Here is a 15,011-nt window from a genome sequence, read left to right as displayed (position 1 = left end):
CACCATCCCCATTTCCACCTTAATATTAGGTCTAATGGTAATTAGTTTAGGATGGATAAGGAGAGGGCTAACCTGTGTTATTGGAGGTCACGTAACACGGCAGTGTCGGATGCCTTTTTCTCTCGCAGAGGCAGAAAAGAATTCGGGAGGAGCACCGGTCTTACTATGCAATTAACACAGTGTACGTGTACGGCCAGGAAAAATATCTGTTGGTAAGTGTATTGCATGTTTAAACAGCTATTCGTACTGACAGCAGAACCCACCAGCAAGGTGGTGATATAAATGTGCTCATGCATTTATTCATAATAATTTTTTATTAGTGCTCAATGTCTACAGGGAAGCAATACACCAGGTAGTACGGTGATTTGGGAAAAACTGAGTGCCTAAAACACTAGAAAATAGAGTGTGTGCGTAAATATCTGCATTTATATATGTTCGTTTTTATAGAATATCCACATACAGCTGGTGGGACATTTCTTGGTGTCTCTACCTGTTTTGCAATACTGTAGCGGTAAAACAGCTTTTCTCTTTTTTAATACAGATTATCAGATTTTTGTTTTAGGTTTGCTATTGTGAATGGCTTGTTGACAATGCATGCAAATCTAAATAGTTTGCTGCAAAATGGCAAGTCTTTGACGCTGGGGTGGGGGATCTGCTAATGAGCTTGCGTTTCCAATTGTTGTGCTTTAAAAGTATCGTTATTGCAGGTCTAATCATATTTTTTTTAAATTGTAGATGTCTCTGTAAGTAAATATTTTCCTTCGTATTATAAATATAAAGTACATCGCATATCACGCCATTTAATGCTGGCTACAAGCAGGTCTGCACTATCATTTTTTCACGGCATGAAGTTAATGCAGGGTTATATTTCAGTTACATCATGTTGCGGAATGCGAAGCTCTGTCTCCGGCTGACGTATCGTGCGATGTTGTATGTTTGGTCTATGATATCACTAATCCCGAATCATTTGACTACTGCAGCAGAATATTTAAGGTTAGTACCGGTCGGTCCATTTTGCAAAGCTTTGTCTTCCCTCTATTCTAAAACTGCATGTTATGTCACTTTCCTTGTCCGAGTGCAGTTTGTCAAGTCATTCTTTTTTTTAAGTCCATCGTAGATTCTTTACATGGTCTTTAAATTGCATATGCTCCAAAAAGTAGAGACGGCATCTGTCCAGGATTTGAATAAAGCTAAGTTATTTCCAGGATTTTGTGGTTTCCTGTGTTTACAGTCAGAATGTGGGCCTATCATTCTAAATCCACAGTAAATTTGTGCTGCTTAATCCAGATGGAGTCAGTTTGAAAGACCATACAGGTAATGTTCACAGGTGATTGGTTGAAGAAACCGCACGAGGTGGATCGTTGCAATTTTTCCTATTCAGTTATTTTTACAGGATTTGCTTTGTTTCCTTGAAACCTATGCAGTCAGTGATGCTACTAGCCTAATTCCTGAGTAACATTGTGTATATGAAGTCCCATCGGTTCAGGAACACTGTCTGATCTTGAAGGAGCATGTCAGAAAGCTTGACAGGTGGTGGTCGAGTTACTGGTGTTTTCAGGTGTTGATTGGCTTTAGATAAATAGAAAGCAGCATATCCCTCTTTATTTCTCCTGATTTATATATATTTCTCCTTTCTGAAGCATGAACGAGTACAGATTTCTGCTTTTCTGTTGGGGAGAGACTCTGCATGCAGTCCAGCTCCACCGAGCTGAAGTTCAACATGACTTCTAACGTGACTTTTGTCTGTACAGCAACACTACATGGACAGCAGGACGCCGTGTCTCATCGTGGCTGCCAAGTCCGACCTTCACGAGGTGAAGCAGGAGAGCAGCGTCTCCCCAGCTGATTTCTGTAAGAAGCACAAGATGCCACCACCCCAGGCTTTCACCTGCAACACTGCCGACAACCCAACCCGGGAAATCTTCATCAAAATGACCACAATGGCAATGTATCCGTGAGTAGTAACTGCTGCGCGCTTGCCCCAGACACTGCATGCTGCTTGCTAATTTCTGTCTGCTGCTTTTTAGAAGACCGAGAGAGTACTTTACTCTAACAAGCAATTCGTACTGTTACAATCCTTTTCCCGCGTTTAACGCTCAAACCAAGAATGAACCCAACTAATTTTGTAGTTCTACCACCGTAGAATACCCTACCCCCAATATCAACATATAAAACAAACACAAGTATAGTGGCACATTCTTACTAGACTGGTGCAATGTGTAGTTTTACATTTTGTTTTTCAACATTGACATGTGTTGGGAATTTTGTGTCCTTGTGTTCACTTACAAAGTCAATATGTATTTGTCACAATATGATCACTGATCAGTCGACATTATCTCTTATTATTCTGTGTACTGATTACATTATATATGCATGTTTTCCTGTTTGGGATACATTTATTTAATGAATGAAAATGTAATAATAATTATTATTCTTCCCTTTTATCTAGTCATAGAAAAGTATATATTTATTGAATTCGGCTTTGCAGGATCTTACATTCTCCTATTTATTAAATACGTCACCTTTTCTTCCTACAATATTTTTGGTAACTTCCCTCCAGTTAGTGTTGATATTACTGAAAACATTTTCTGCAGAAACTAAAGTAGTTTTTGGGGTTTTTTTTTTTTGTTTCCTGCAAAAAGAATTTTAAATAGTTTCCTGAATAGACCAGAAACCAGCACAAGTCAAACCCTACATTTCTGCAGGTCCTAGTCGACATGGACTCTGTGACTGCTTTAATGAGATTGACATACTTACCTGGGACACCCATCCTTCCCCCCCTCTCAATATATATAGATATTTTTTATTTATTTTTGTTATACAATTTTAGTAATTATTAATACACAAATTGACAATCATGTCTCCTGCTTCAAAGTTACTATGAGGTCTGAATTTTTTTAGACCGCGTATAAGTTAAGATCCTCTACCTGTCTGTCTGTCTGTCTTTTAAAACGCTCCCTTACCATAGTGAGCTGTTTGCTTTAGTTACATATGGTAGCATGTTCTATGTTCAGACTGTTTATTGTATCCCTACTTGTGTTTTCTACAAACCTGCAATTCAGGTTATATTCCACCTATTGTAAGGATAACATTTGAGTTAACCCTTTCTTTGGTTTGACGGCAAAGGAATTACACTTGCATGGCGGTCCCGCAGTGAAAGGTTTTATTTTTACAGGACCGGCGCAATTAAACAAAGATGTCTGCATCTTGCTTCACTGCACTCTGGCCATGAAAGAGTTAATGGTTGTGTTTTTTGTTTTTTGTTTTTGTTTGTTTTCTTTTTTCCCTGTTTTTTCTTTTTCTTTCTTTTGAAGTGATGTGCTCTGATTTTGCATGTGTAACCCGAGATATCCGTTTTCAGTCAGGATGTGTTTTCTGTTAAGTATCCAGTTGCCTGCAGTATTACTTTACATTTCCTTCTCGGTCCTAAGTGGATGGCGCATGTTGGCATGTTTTGTATTTTCTTTTTAAATACGGGATTTCCCCCCAACAGGCCTCTGCAGGAAGTAAGACCTAGATAATCACAAACAAGACATGTTGCACCAAGCTCAGACAACACAAATAATGGAAATTATACCAAAACAAACAATAGTGCGCTGCTCTCTTGTGTTATACTCACTTTTGTTTGTTTTGGTATATTTTGACGGTTTTGAGAGGGTACAGTCAAAGGAGAGTTTTGGTTTAAAATAATGGAGATTGGTTTAGCGTGTTGTAACGCAGCCCAGCTGTGGCATCTCCATTCACCGTAAAACAAACCCCCTCTGTTACATTCAGCAGGGATTAGGATTCGTTCTAGTTGAGGGTGTGAGGAGTTTGCTTTGTGTTGTCACATGTCATCCCTCTTCCTTTCACTCTCAGCTACCATCAGATCTAAATACTGCACATTCACATGAAACCTACTTAATCATCTTTAGCCACATTTCCACTAAACATTAGAATAATGTGAAATACACTGAACTGGTTCTTGATCGATCTTTCCCCTACGTGGGAAGACCATCATGATTGAGACAATATATACAGATGAAGGCCTTCCTGTCTGAATATAAAAGTTTGCCCTGTTGAAGTAGCAGTACTCTGTGAGCCTTGCAGACATCGGGAGGTGTTGCTTGTTGCAGCTTTTTTTTTTAAGTGACTTTTAGTATCAGACAACAGGCCAGGGCTACAGTAATAGTGAATAGTCCATAACATTGTTGAGCAGAAGTGGCCAAAAGATAGCCCTGTCCAGCGGAGCTATAACTCCCATGATGCTTTGCCAGCATGCTGGGTGTCTAATTTCTGGCCACCCCTGCTGCAGAGAACCTTTTGTGGTTACACGTCGACACACAGTTTGGAAGATGCTCTGATCCTGTATCCTTCTGTGTGTTTTCTGCAGCCATGCCCGGTTACGCTGTCTGTGTGCCTGCAATAGATGCACATTCTGCATCTGTCAGAATCTCCTCAACTCAGACCTGCTCCAGTCTGTAAAGGACAAACTCTTCACGGCCGTTGTGAACAGGTCTTTCATTTTATTATTGGCGTCCCCGTGTGCCTTAACACACTAATATAAACTTGCTTTGTTGCATTATTTGACTGCCGTGTAGCTCTTGTTCAGCTTGTCTTCTCACTCAGTGAACCATCCTAGCAGCTCCCCTTACTGGAAGCTAAAATTAACACATTTCATGGATTTTATAAACCCTGCAAGAGCCATTCGTGGGGTGATATAGACTGAACATGTTCTTTCGTAAATGAAGATGGCATATTTTATGCAGAAACATTATAAATCCTGTCTCCTTAACTATATTATGATGGCAGCAAAGCAGATTTTTCACTTTGGTAAATGTAAAATTCTGACTCTCTCCCTTTTAACGTTTTCTATGTCTATCTTAATGGAGCACTATAAGATGCATTCCTGACACTATAGTTCTGAGGTGGCTATTTATGTCCACAACCACCCTCTGTAATAAGGTGATTTTACTTTCCTTTTCTCCCTCATCCGTCCTGGCCCAGACTCCATGGCTGAAATCATCAGCTATCAGTCCCCATCCCCTCCACACCTTTCTCAACACCTCTCACTTTGCAAATCCCTCCATCTTCTTTTCCTCCAAATCCTTCCTCCTCCTCTTTCTCCCTCTCCACATCCATCCTCTGCTGTCTCCTTTTACTGCTCCCTTATCCTATTAATCTTCTGTTTAGGCCAATGACAATCTTTGTAAACAAATATATCTGCGCATGTATCAATTTTAAATGATCCACCGTTATTATAATGTTCTATTAAAATCTATATATTTCATACAATGTAAAACAAACAAACCTATTAATGTGTTCCGTTTTTTGCTACATTAAATTTGGCAGAAGCTCCACACCTAAAACCTATTTTAGTGTAGGCATCACAGTAATAGGTTTGGCCTACGTTGGGATGGTTCATTAGACTGGGAGTTCAAAGGACAAAATAGAACGCTGGCGAGATGCATTGATTGTTTCCTAATGTGTAGCAAAAATGACGATAACGCACTAACCAAAAATGTGACCCTCCCTGTTCGATTTTTTTGTTAATATATTCGTAGTACATTTGGGTTATATCCTGCAGCATGATACTGTGTCTGCCATTATATTGATAATATTTGTTCTCTTTTATCTAATACTAAATCATTGGATTAAAGAGATGGGTGTAACATAGGCAGGTTGTTCTTGCTGGCATTGATTTTACCCTAATTCTTCATTTTATCCACTTCCCACAATCTCCTATATAAATTCTATTTCTTTCATTGTGTTTTATATCACAGTTCTCTTCACTGTTTTTTTTTTTTTCTCCTCTTTCTCATATTTTCTTTTTCTTTTCCTTAGGTGTCCATTTAAACTTATCTGGGCTGTTCTCACCTTGTTTTTCCTGCATCATTTCTCCCCATTAATGTTTTAACTTTAAATCACTCTCCTGGCCAGTAATATGAGAGGCGATTGAACAGATGTATGTAGGTAGCATTATCCCCCCCGTATTGTTTGGCTGCTGAAATAGGGGCTCTGCAACAAGACACAAACCCCGATATGGAGTTAAAACACAATTGTTTTATCTAGACGTTATTTGTAGAATCCATGATCAAATGGAACGTGGTTTAAAAGCCTCCCATCCTACTGTAAAGGGAAGGTTCTTTCGATAAACACCCATACTAACCCAGAACTACTGGCTTGGTCAGTTATGACAACATATACTAAGATCTAAAATGCAGTTCACCACATGGACAGATCACTTTCTATTGGAGGTAGGGTGATATTGTGGGCTAAGGGGAAAAGGCACATGGCTTTTCTTTAAATTTCTACCAGAAGCAAAGTTTGTATTTTGATAATGTAATTGCCAAGGGCTCTGTTACCCCCTTAAGGACCAGGGTATTGGTAAATCGGTTTATATTGTGGCATGCCTGCCTTGTGCATGGCACTTGAGGGGTTAATATAAGTAATCATTGTATGGAGTTGCACACAATGTTAGAGGGTTTCTGTGTATATAAGTTATAGGACTCTCATACTCTGCCTTTCACTGCAGCAGGATAGCTTGCGTTATAGAAAATGCAGGTGATGTGGGGAAATGCAAAAAGGGGAATTGTACACGTTCCAGTGATGGAACGTGTACAATTCAGCAAATGGGATATTGACCAGAAAGTTCACACAGGGTTATTCACAGAGTGAGGATTGTTAGGCGTTCAAAGTGAATTTCAAGTTTAAGTCCAAAGTAGTTGATCTGGAAACCTAGCTAACATTTTTGTTGTTTGACTGTTTTTTTTTAATCAGGGCTACCATTGATTTTATTTCAATGTATTTAGTGAGTTGTATTGGACACTACTGGCCTTCTATAAAATATTTTAGCCTGTTTTATTTATTTATTAGTTTTTTATCATTTTATTTGAACACAAATAAGACAGACAGTGGTAGCTAGTAGGTAGAGCATTGATCTGTTATTGTCAGACATAATTAATTCAGACATTCTGTTTACAATAACAGTACAAATTGATGTTTCAGATGCCGGAAAGATTCTTACTGCTCGTTAATCGTTACTTTCACCTTAACTGAAAAGGACGAAAGGAAACCCCTTTAAACTACATTCTCACACATAGAATAGCAGGAATTGGAGATAGGATGTTGTTTGTTGAAACGATCAATGTCATTGCCACTAACTCTCACTTTGCCCCTCACAGTCCTTTAAACGGTGTGCTGCTAAGGCATGAGGTGTTGGTTTGTGCCAGTAATCACACCAAGTGCATGACAACATGTACTTTTTAACCAGGATTTAGAGGCCAAAAGGGAGAGACAACTCTGGCCGTTGTAGAACTACAAATTCCTTTGTGCTTTGCCAGCCCAAATGCTGATAAGGTATCACGGGAGTGTTCTACTTCATCCGGGGTCTGACATTTAGCAACACCTGGTTAAGAGGTCTGTATGTTGTAGTAAAAGCTTTCAATTAAAGGGACACTGTAGGCACTATATCCATTTAATCTCATTGGATTGGTGTTAGGGCCTGGATATCCTTGGCACTGCTGCTCAGGCTAAAGTTTCCCAAACAGCACAGAGGGGGTGAGCATTAAAACATTAAAAATGTTTAAAGCTTAATGGAAGGGCAGCTCCAGAGGACTCCAGATACTATGACCACTTACTTGAGATGGAGTTACCGCACCTGCAGTGTCACTTTAAGTTTGCTATCTCTTAAAATAAAAAGGGAGCCCAATATACCCTGTTTACACTTATTATCTTTTTATCACAAACGTGTGTCTAAAATTGATAGTACAAGGGAAAATATGCATATTTCCCAAAGTTTTTTCATTTAATATAAATATAATCAAGAAAAAAAGCAATTGGTGATTACTTGTTATTTTGGTTGGTGAATCTATAATGTTACACTGTACCTTTCAAGCACACTTGCTTCAGTGTATGGGGGCACGGTGCTTGAAAGGTATATGACCGATACCAGCCTATCACACTTCTAAGCATGCTGCATTCCTGGGTGGGGAAGGGATTTCTGCTGATCGTTTCTCTAGTGAGACAAATCATGTGCATGTGTGTATAAGGTTGAGAGCCGGGGTAGATGTGTTGGGGGAATCGCTGCTAACAGATACAGGGAGCAGTCTGGGGCATCAAGTCCATCCGGTCATCTACGTCGAAAGCTCTGTCTTCATGGAGTCATCAGCTGAGCCCCCAGTACAAAATGCCAGGTATTAATTATCTGCCGAACCCCCAGTACAAAATGCCAGGTATTATAGGCCGAGCCCCCAGTACAAAATGCCAGGTATTATCTGCCGAGCCCCCAGTACAAAATGCCAGGTATTAATTATCTGCCGAGCCCCCAGTACAAAATGCCAGGTATTAATTATCTGCCAAGCCCCCAGTACAAAATGCAAGGTATTAATTATCTGCCGAGCCCCGAGTGTAAAATGCCAGGTATCAATTATCTGCCGAGCCACCAGTACAAAATGCCAGGTATTAATTATCTGCCGAGCCCCCAGTACAAAATGCCAGGTATTCTCTTCCGAGCCCCCGGTACAAAATGCCAGGTATTAATTATCTGCCGAGCCCCCAGTACAAAATGCCAGGTATTCATTATCTGCCGAGCCCCTGGTACAAAATGCCAGGTATTAATTATCTGCTGATCCCCCGGTACTAAATGCCGGGTATTAATTATCTGCCGAGTCCCCAGTACAAAATGCCAGGTATTAATTATCTGCCGAGCCCCCAGTGTAAAAAGCCAGGTATTAATAATCTGCCGAGCCCCCGTTTTAAAATGCCAGGTATTATCTGCCGAGCCCCCAGTACAATTGCCAGGTATTAACTATCTAAAGAGCCCCCTGTACAAAATGCCATTTATTAATTATCTGCCAAGCCCCCAGTATAAAATGCCAGGTATTAATTATCTGCCGAGCCCCGAGTGTAAAATGCCAGGTATTAATTATCTGCCGAGCCCCCCGGTACAAAATGCCAGGTATTAATTATCTGCCGAGGCCCCCGGTACAAAATGCCAGGCTTTATCTGCCGAGCCCCCAGTACAAAATGCCAGGTATTAATTATCTGCTGATCCCCCAGTACAAAATGCCAGGTATTAATTATCTGCTGATCCCCCAGTGTAAAAAGCCAGCTATCAATAATCTGCCGCGCCCCCAGTGTAAAAAGCCAAGTATTAATTATCTGCCGAGCCCCCAGTGTAAAAAGCCAAGTATTAATTATCTGCCGAGCCCCCAGTGTAAAATACCAGGTATGAATCAGCTGCCAATTTCCTACTCAATGCCAGATTTTAATTACCTTCCAAGCTACCAGAACTCCAGAAATTGGTCATTTCCTGAGCTGCCAGTATTTGATGCAATGCTCTCAATGCTGAAGGCCATGTACTGATCATTTATTGTACCACTAGAAATCCGTGACGGGTTGTAATCTGCCAAGCTCCCAATCCTCAATCCTCTGAGCCGACAGTACTGTAGTGCAAGGTATTAATCATTCCCAAGCACCTAGTACACATTACTAGTCAGTAATCATTGGTTCAATGCTGGTTATTACCATTCAGCTGTGATCTCAATGCAGGTATTATCTGCTGATCTGCTGGTACTCTGTGCCAATGTCCCACCACTGAATTCTCCACCAGTACTCGGTGCCCGGTAATAATCATTTTCTGAGCACCAAGTACATGGCACCAAGTCCTGAATAATGAATGGCAAGTACTAATCAACCGGTGTAGTACCAGTACTCCGTTAAAGGTATAAATTAGCCAATCCCCTAATACTTAATGCCAGGTATTGATAATCTACTAAACCCTCAGTATTAATCATCTTCTAAACTTTCTGCATTAAATGCCTGATATGAATTATTTATTATTATGAGTTATTATTTTGTCTACAAACAGGCATTTACTCATTGACTGGTAATAACCATCTGCCAAAGCTTCCCTGCCAGGCTTTCCATAGTTATTGGGCATTAATTACCTGACGAGTCTGTTATACTCGCTGCTGGTTCCTTCCTGCAAACGTTTCTACAATAATAATAGCTTGCCCTAAGCCTGGGAGTTAAGGGGTTACGTGTACTGTAGCTGAAAATGACACTTATAGTTTTTCATTAAACAAGGAATTGTGTAGAATTGCCAATTTAAGGCTGTAATATTCCATGTGGGGGATAATGTGGATGGATTGATATTTACAATTCATTTGTTAATTCTACACGAATCCCAGATTTCGTGAATAAATGCCATTGTGTTAATTGATAATGGACGGCTGATTGAGTTTACGATGGCTAAGCCAATACTAACTGGTAAATTGTAAAGACTAGTTTATTACAACCTTCCTAATGTGTGCACACTTTATTGGTGTTTTTAAAGGCCTCCTGTTGTTCTTGCTTGCTGTAAATCAGATTTATAAGCTTCAATAAACATTGAGAAAAAACACCACAGTGACATATCTATCCTTTTAGTTGGTCAGAACATACGGCCTGAATTACCCCAAGGCAGAACATATATCTTACCAAATCCCCTCTCTTACTAATTAAAACTTGATTTTATCCTGGAGAGGGAGCCGGACAGACAAGAGGATAATGTGTGGAAATACTACGTTTTAGGAAGAACACAGGGATACCTGGAATAGTCTTCTAGTGGAAGCAGTAAACACTAACCATTATATGGCTATAGTAGTAGATACCTGGAATAGTCTTCTAGTGGAAGCAGTTAGGACTAACAATGATATAAAACAAGAAAAAAAGGGTAGTAGATACCTGGAATAGCCTTTCATGGAAAGCAGTAAAGGCCAACAAGGATGTGGAAAGGGTAGTAGATACATGGCATAACCGTCCCATTGAAGCAATAATAACAATGTAATTCTATAGAAAGGGTAGTAGATACCTGGAATAGCCTTCCATGGGAAGCAATGCTAACATAATGTAATTCTATATAAAGGGTAATGGATACATGGAATAGCCTTCCATGGGAAGCAATAATAACATAATGTATTTCTATAGAAAGGGTAGTAGATACATGGAATAGCCTTCCATGGGAAGCAATACTAACATAATGTATTTCTATAGAAAGGGTAGTAGATACATGGAATAGCCTTCCATGGGAAGCAATACTAACATAATGTATTTCTATAGAAAGGGTAGTAGATACATGGAATAGCCTTCCATGGGAAGCAATAATAACATAATGTAATTCTATAGAAAGGGTAGTAGATACATGGAATAACCTTCCATGGGAAGCAGTAATAACATAATGTATTTCTATAGAAAGGGTAGTAGATACCTGGAATAGCCTTCCATGGGAAGCAATACTAACATAATGTATATCTATAGAAAGGGTAGTAGATACCTGGAATAGCCTTCCATGGGAAGCAATACTAACATAATGTAATTCTACAGAAAGGGTAGTAGATACCTGGAATAGCCTTCCATGGGAAGCAATACCAACATAATGTATATCTATAGAAAGGGTAGTAGATACATGGAATAGCCTTCCATGGGAAGCAATACTAACATAATGTAATTCTATAGAAAGGGTAGTAGATACCTGGAATAGCCTTCCATGGGAAGCAATGCTAACATAATGTAATTCTATATAAAGGGTAATGGATACATGGAATAGCCTTCCATGGGAAGCAATAATAACATAATGTATATCTATAGAAAGGGTAGTAGATACATGGAATAGCCTTCCATGGGAAGCAATACTAACATAATGTATTTCTATAGAAAGGGTAGTAGATACATGGAATAGCCTTCCATGGGAAGCAATAATAACATTATGTATTTCTATAGAAAGGGTAGTAGATACCTGGAATAGCCTTCCATGGGAAGCAGTAAAGGCTAACAATGATGTGGAAAGGGTTGTAGATACATGGAATAACCTTCCAGTGGAAACCGTACGGGCTAACACATTAAAGGAATGCTTGAGATGTGCATCGGTGTATGTTGGAGGACATATCTGTGGAATCAGTCTGAGGATTTATCATGAGCAAACTGAGCTAGCTGGTTTTTAGTTCCAGCCCAATCTGGCATTCCTTCACCTCTACCTTCTCCTACTGAGACTAGTACTACCGGTCAGTCAGCGGCTAGTTAACTCTTTCATTTCCTCTAGAATTCAAATCAAATGAGCGAATACAAAGTATTTGAAGGTTGCCGTCCCTTTATTCACCAGGGCATTGAATGCTAACATTTCAGAAATGACCATTCCCTAAAGACAGACAGAGCATGATGGGAAATGTAGTGCAGAAATGGAAAATACAGCTCATGTCTCAGTTTGTTTACTTACTGTCTCATAGTGACAATGGGAAACTTAATATGGAAATTCAGAATCCAGTATGGTGAAAATCGGCTTTATTTCCAGTTTTCCCTCCTTTGTTATCCATAAAAGTGGGAGGTTTACTTCCTTCCTTCCCTGTCTGTATCAAACAATGGCCCCTAACCCTGTGTTAATACCCAGAGATTTAATGCCAGGTTCATCTGACCTATTAGAGCTGTCATTGGTACAGACAAGTGTAATGTGCTTTAACCCATTAATGGCCACGCTAAATGTCACACTGTAAAAGCGTTTTGGTCCTTAATGGTTTAAAATTAAAGGAAAATATTATGAAGAAATATTTATTTTTGTAAGAATTGCCACTTTACACACCTTGCTGTATAAATCATCTTGATAATTATTAGAATTGTTTTACCTTTTTCATACAGATATATCATTTTCGAGGCTGAGAATCTCCCTTGCCTTGTGACATTAGGTGCTAAATTGATTTTCTTATCACCCAGACTATGTGATACTAGTGGTATGTGTGTATGGAATGTGTGTTTAGCAGAGCCCTTCTTGTTTCGATAAAGCATCTCCTGTGTATTCTATAAAGGGGAAATGACTTTTAAATAAAGCCTTATCCCTTCCTAGCAGAAAGCTGTGTTAATATAACCAGCTTTATTGCTCACACAGCGGGACAAGCACTTTGGTTTATTTAACATAATCTTGTAATGGCCATAACTTTCAATTTCCTGCTTCACTGAAACTCCTTTTTACTCCCAATCTATTTTTTTCCAAATAAGAAGAGTGTATATTTGTTGTAAATGCATTTCAGCACTGCTACAGGGGAGGCCAGAATTTAGCTCTCCTTCCTCTAGTTGTCAAAGAGCTAAAAACCTTTATGAACCTTTGCCAGCCTCAAGTCTAGCAAAGCATTATGAGTGTTTGTAGTTTAACAACTGGGAAGATGGGCTAAGTTGTGTCCATCCTTGAAGTACAGTGGTACTCTCATACACTCTGTATTTAACATGTAATGTCATGTGATTTGAGTCTTAGATGCTTTGCCGAATGCCTTCATTGCACGAAAACTGATCTCCTGTCTCTTGTTTATATACGCAGGCACATGTCACAGGCAGAGCTGAAAAGTTCCACGTTTTGGCTACGAGCGAGTTTCGGTGCTACTGTCTTTGCCGTTTTAGGTTTCGCCATGTACAAGGCCTTGTTGAAGCAGCGATGATGGAAGGAGTCATGCCTCACTCCTACAGCCAAAACCCCCCATATTTCCGCTATCCATCCTGCAGCCATTGGCTTATTTAATGACTTTACCCATTGTAACGTGCACTACACATGTTTTTAATAAGTAAACATCATCAGTATTCAATAATGGCCTCAATGCTGGTACAGGACAAACGCTGAGGGAGGAGCCTTACTGCCGGTGGATTTTAACACAGGGCTAGGTTCCACCCCCAGTCTGTTGATGCAGTGTTCAGTGAAATCCGTCCGGCACCAAAGCGTGAATAAGGGTTATTACAGAAACTGTTGATTTTCCTTATCAGGAAACTCACAGTGATCCTACAGTTTCGGACTAACAGTTCATTTTTTATACTATTCTAATGATAGAGGGATCTGTCTTCCTACAGGTTCAGCTCTACGTATCCACCAAAATGCGGAGCTTTCAGGTTGTCTGTTTCACTGCAGTACTCCGTACATAGTCTAATCACTACGAGTGCAGGAGAGCATTTAATAATCTGTTTCTGCAGCTAATTGCCCAAAAAGAAGGTCCCTGTATATAATGTATATAGCAGGTTAGCCCTTGCTCCCTTCTTATCGAGCATGATCGAAAGTGCTTTGGTCGCATCTTCAAAATCCCATTTCAGTGTACAGCTAAAAATCTCAGTTAGTTTAGCTCGATCCTTCAGAAGTGAGCCTTGCCGAGTAATATTTCTCCCTTGAATGTCATAAGATAAGGCCCCAGTTATTTTTTTAAATGTGCATGTGGAGCGTTCAAGATTATAATACATGCTATTTAATGTTAATTTAAATTTGAGTTGCAGGGATATAAAAAAAAAATTAAATAAAAAAACAAAAAAAACTGCCAGGTATTGTAATATTGAAAATATTGTTGGTTTATATTTATTTTATTTTTTTCTTTCAAATATGTTGTTTTATAGCCCGATTGAACTATTTGCAGATTCTAAATGATTGAGATAAAATTGCACTTTTTATTTCTTACCGTAGCCACTGTTGTAATCTAGCCGTTAGTCTAGAAAAATATACACCGTTTTAAGTTTTTTGCTTCTTTTAGTTAATGTCACAGTATTCTTTCAATCCTACAGATAATTATGGCATCAGGGAGCACATTTTGTAACTATTAATTAAACCTATGGGGTGTGGACTCATAAAACCTATATTTTTCATCACTTGCCTTTTTCGTGGATTTCATTAAAGAAAAAAGAAAAACACGCAGAAAAACCTGTATTACCGCGATTATGTGTCACTTTTTTTTTTTATTAAGAATCGCGGTTTATCCTCTTGCTGCTCCTTAAATTGCTCTTTGGGCTCTGATTTAACGTGTGGAGGTCTCAGGAGGAATGTGAACAAATTTAAATGACAACTTGTAAACTAACACCACTATACATGTTCTAACTAATGTATAAACAAAAAATGTGCGTTGTTTAAAGCAGCTTCAGCACTTTGGGGTTAATTCACTAAAGTCTGAATGCCCACTTCTAAAATGGGACAAAAACATTTGTTTGCATACTAGGCATTCTGAGTGCACATTCCAGACATTGTTCTCAGCGTTTAG

The 15,011-nt window shown here is 39.2% G+C and overlaps 1 protein-coding gene across 6 annotated transcripts in view; it reads left to right on the top strand.

The window, feature by feature from the left end:
• The window catches only part of RHOT1 (ras homolog family member T1), a 36,130-nt gene extending 21,505 nt beyond the window's left edge, over window positions 1-14,625 (top strand). Inside the window, exons 16-22 of one of the 6 annotated variants that reach the window (XR_010090916.1) lie at window positions 129-212; window positions 874-993; window positions 1,752-1,954; window positions 4,373-4,495; window positions 8,031-8,213; window positions 8,284-8,478; window positions 8,514-8,672. Coding sequence is in view for 5 of the 6 variants with exons in the window: in XM_063456165.1 (XP_063312235.1) it covers window positions 129-212; window positions 874-993; window positions 1,752-1,954; window positions 4,373-4,495; window positions 8,031-8,174; window positions 13,325-13,442 (792 nt within the window). In the remaining variant the exon portion in view is untranslated. Of the gene's footprint in view, window positions 1-128; window positions 213-873; window positions 994-1,751; window positions 1,955-4,372; window positions 4,496-5,823; window positions 6,548-8,030; window positions 8,214-8,283; window positions 8,673-13,324 lie in introns of those variants that run through there. The other 5 variants (XM_063456165.1, XM_063456166.1, XM_063456167.1 and 2 more) reach the window with 5 other exon arrangements.
• The last annotated feature ends 386 nt before the right edge of the window (window positions 14,626-15,011 follow it).

Source organism: Pelobates fuscus, chromosome 5 (assembly GCF_036172605.1).
Source record: "Pelobates fuscus isolate aPelFus1 chromosome 5, aPelFus1.pri, whole genome shotgun sequence".
NCBI lineage: Eukaryota > Metazoa > Chordata > Amphibia > Anura > Pelobatidae > Pelobates > Pelobates fuscus.
The sequence above is the reverse complement of the archived record's forward strand: the minus strand, read 5'-3'. Positions and strand labels throughout refer to the sequence as shown.